At 54.3% G+C, this 2,586-nt stretch overlaps 1 protein-coding gene across 1 annotated transcript; it reads left to right on the top strand.

The window, feature by feature from the left end:
• Positions 1-391: 391 nt before the first annotated feature.
• On the top strand, positions 392-1,255 carry DCTN6 (dynactin 6; the record flags this gene model as incomplete). The annotated part of the gene is made up of 4 exons (XM_010085608.1): positions 392-480; positions 622-669; positions 931-1,073; positions 1,157-1,255. Coding segments are annotated over 4 exons (379 nt in total), but the record flags the coding sequence as incomplete, so codon positions are not given.
• Between the last annotated feature and the right edge of the window lie 1,331 nt (positions 1,256-2,586).

The following is a 2,586-nucleotide window of genomic DNA, read 5'->3' as shown; positions in this document are numbered from 1 at the left end:
TGGGGCCCCGTGGCAGTGTGTCCAGGCTGGGGTTTGTAAAGGTGGTGTTTCCTGAGAGGCTCTCGAGGCAGCTCCTGTGTCAGCTCTTTAGAGAGCTTAAAAACTCTAGGGAGCTATAATTAAAAAAAAAAAACCCCAAACCTTTTGTGCATTTGTGTGATGCTGTAGCTAGGGAAGAAGTCCTTCCTGTGTGGATCCTCCTCCGTCTCATCCTGGCAGGATCTCATCCTGAGAGCCAGGGCACGAGGAAGCTGCCTCAGAGCGCTGACAGTCTGGCTGGGTTGGGTGGGATATATGTGACCTCAGCCTCTGACAAAGCTGAGGGGCAGCTGGCAGACAGGACAGTATCTTTCAGATCTCAAAATTTGTAATATATTTTCCCATCTTGCAGGTATCCAGAAAATATTACCCCAGAAACGGAAGAGGTGGAGCCCAAACCAATGGTGATCGGCACCAACAATGTTTTTGAGGTTGGGTGTTGTATCCTTGCTGTGCAGTGAAGCGGGCTGTCTGACACACCATGCTTACGGGTCCGTCCAGGGAAAACATGAGCTCTGTCAGGGTTTAACTTCTGAAATAAAAGCAAAACATTTTACCACTTTCTTTAACACAGACCTGTAGATTCCCAAGCCATGAAAGTGGGAGATAACAACGTCATCGAATCAAAAGGTAAGTGTAGGCTTTAGCGCCTTGGCCCTGGTGAGATTTCTGCCCAAACTGCAGATTGGCTCAAAGTTGTGGTTTTCGCATTGGTGAGCGTCTGCAGAGCCCCGGTGTGTTACTGTGCCTTGATGGGAGCTGGGCTGGCTCTGGCTCCTGGTACTGGGCAGCCTGTGATGTTGATGTGTAGTGCCGGGTTTAACCGCACTGTGGGCAGAATGTGGCTCTGAGCGAGGCACCCGTCCCCCGCTTTCAACTCCCCTCTCGCAGCATTTGTGGGCAGGAACGTGATCCTGACGAGCGGCTGCATCATCGGTGCCTGCTGTAACGTCAACACCTACGAGGTGATCCCCGAGAACACCGTCATCTACGGCGCCGACTGCCTCCGCCGCGTCCAGACCGAGCGCCCGCAGGTGAGTGTCACACGCATGTGACACGCCGCCACCCTCCCGTCCTCCGCCGGCCGTAGCCTGACCCCCACCTCCTGTGTTTCCAGCCCCAGACGCTGCAGCTGGATTTCCTGATGAAGATCTTGCCCAACTACCATCACCTGAAGAAGACCACGAAGGCCGCGTCCACTCCTGTCAAGAGCTGAGCGCCTTCTGCAGCCGGTGACTGAGTCTGGTCCTTTGAAGCACTCTGCGTCCCCTGGTCTCCGCATCCTTCATTCCATCTTTAAAAAAAAAACAAAAAACAAAAAAACAAAAACCGTCGGGCTTATTTGTGTCCTTTATTTATATTTCTCCGCGTATCTCCACCCAGCTCTGCATCTGTTGTCTCTCGCACACTCACTTTATTGTACAGAATTTTTTTTGGAAATAAAAATGACACCCGTTCTTCTTGCAAGGCAGGATTGCAGTTGTTTCTGGGTCAGGTCACGCTGCAGGGGTGGTGTACGCTGATAATAAAATTCCTGACCTCGCCACCTTTCCTGCCCCGCACACCATCTAGCCCGCATGCCCCCTCCCCGCTGCCTCTGCACGGAAGGAAATTGGTGTTGGAGCAGAAATTCCTGTAGGAAAGAGAGGGAGAGAGGGAGGAGAGAGCATGAGCAGCTGCCCACAGAGGGACCCCCAACACCGGCCGAGCTATGGGATGAGGACACTTCCCCCCCAGACAGAGGGACCGGGGATTTCAGGTGGGACAGGGCAAGGTACAAAAGCCATCAACACCTACATGGAGCTGATGGGATTTTCTCCCAAGTCCAGTTACAGGGATACAAAAAAAACCCACCACCCCAAACCCACCATTTGTTGGCTTTGCGATTCCAACCCAGGGTCCGGCACCGCTGGGAAGCTCCGTGGCAATTCCCCAACACCAATCCCAAATAAGGGGTGTGAATATTGTCCCGGCTGCCACCTTTCCAGCCCATCCCCGCAGCCCTGGCCAAGCGTTTTGTGGTGATGCCCAGAGAGATACTGGTGGGGGGGAGACGACAATGAGAAATGAAACACTTCAACTTCTCCCCCTCCTGAAAAATAAGGTGGGTTTTTGCTGGGTGTTTACCCCAAAAGCAGAAGGATCCAACAGATTTGGTTCCCTAGATCAGTCCCCCCACCTTACCTTCCGTCTTAGGCCACCTGCCCTGGCAGCTGGACACTTCCCACTCCCCAAAATCCTGCTGGCGCCACTCGGTTCCATCTCCCTCCCGGCAGGAGAGGTTCTGCTCTGGAAACCAGCGCTGTGAGGAGGCTCCAGCCTTCCCTCCGCTGCAGGGCCGTTTGGCCACCGAGTCGCAGAAAGGCAAGCCGTGACCTTAAATTCCCATCAGCAGGATGTCCTCGGCGTCCCCTCCGGTCCCCGCGTATTGTCTGCAGGCAGCATCTGCTCTGGACACGGCCGCTGGTCGGACGTTTTTCATCCCAAGAGTCTCCGTCACGCTGCTCTGGAGCCAAGGGGGGACACAGACCCACCCATGGGGATGCA

Source organism: Pterocles gutturalis, unplaced genomic scaffold (genome assembly GCF_000699245.1).
Source record: "Pterocles gutturalis isolate BGI_N339 unplaced genomic scaffold, ASM69924v1 scaffold15200, whole genome shotgun sequence".
Taxonomy (NCBI): Eukaryota; Metazoa; Chordata; class Aves; order Pterocliformes; family Pteroclidae; genus Pterocles; species Pterocles gutturalis.
This window is presented reverse-complemented; position numbering and strand designations above follow the sequence as displayed.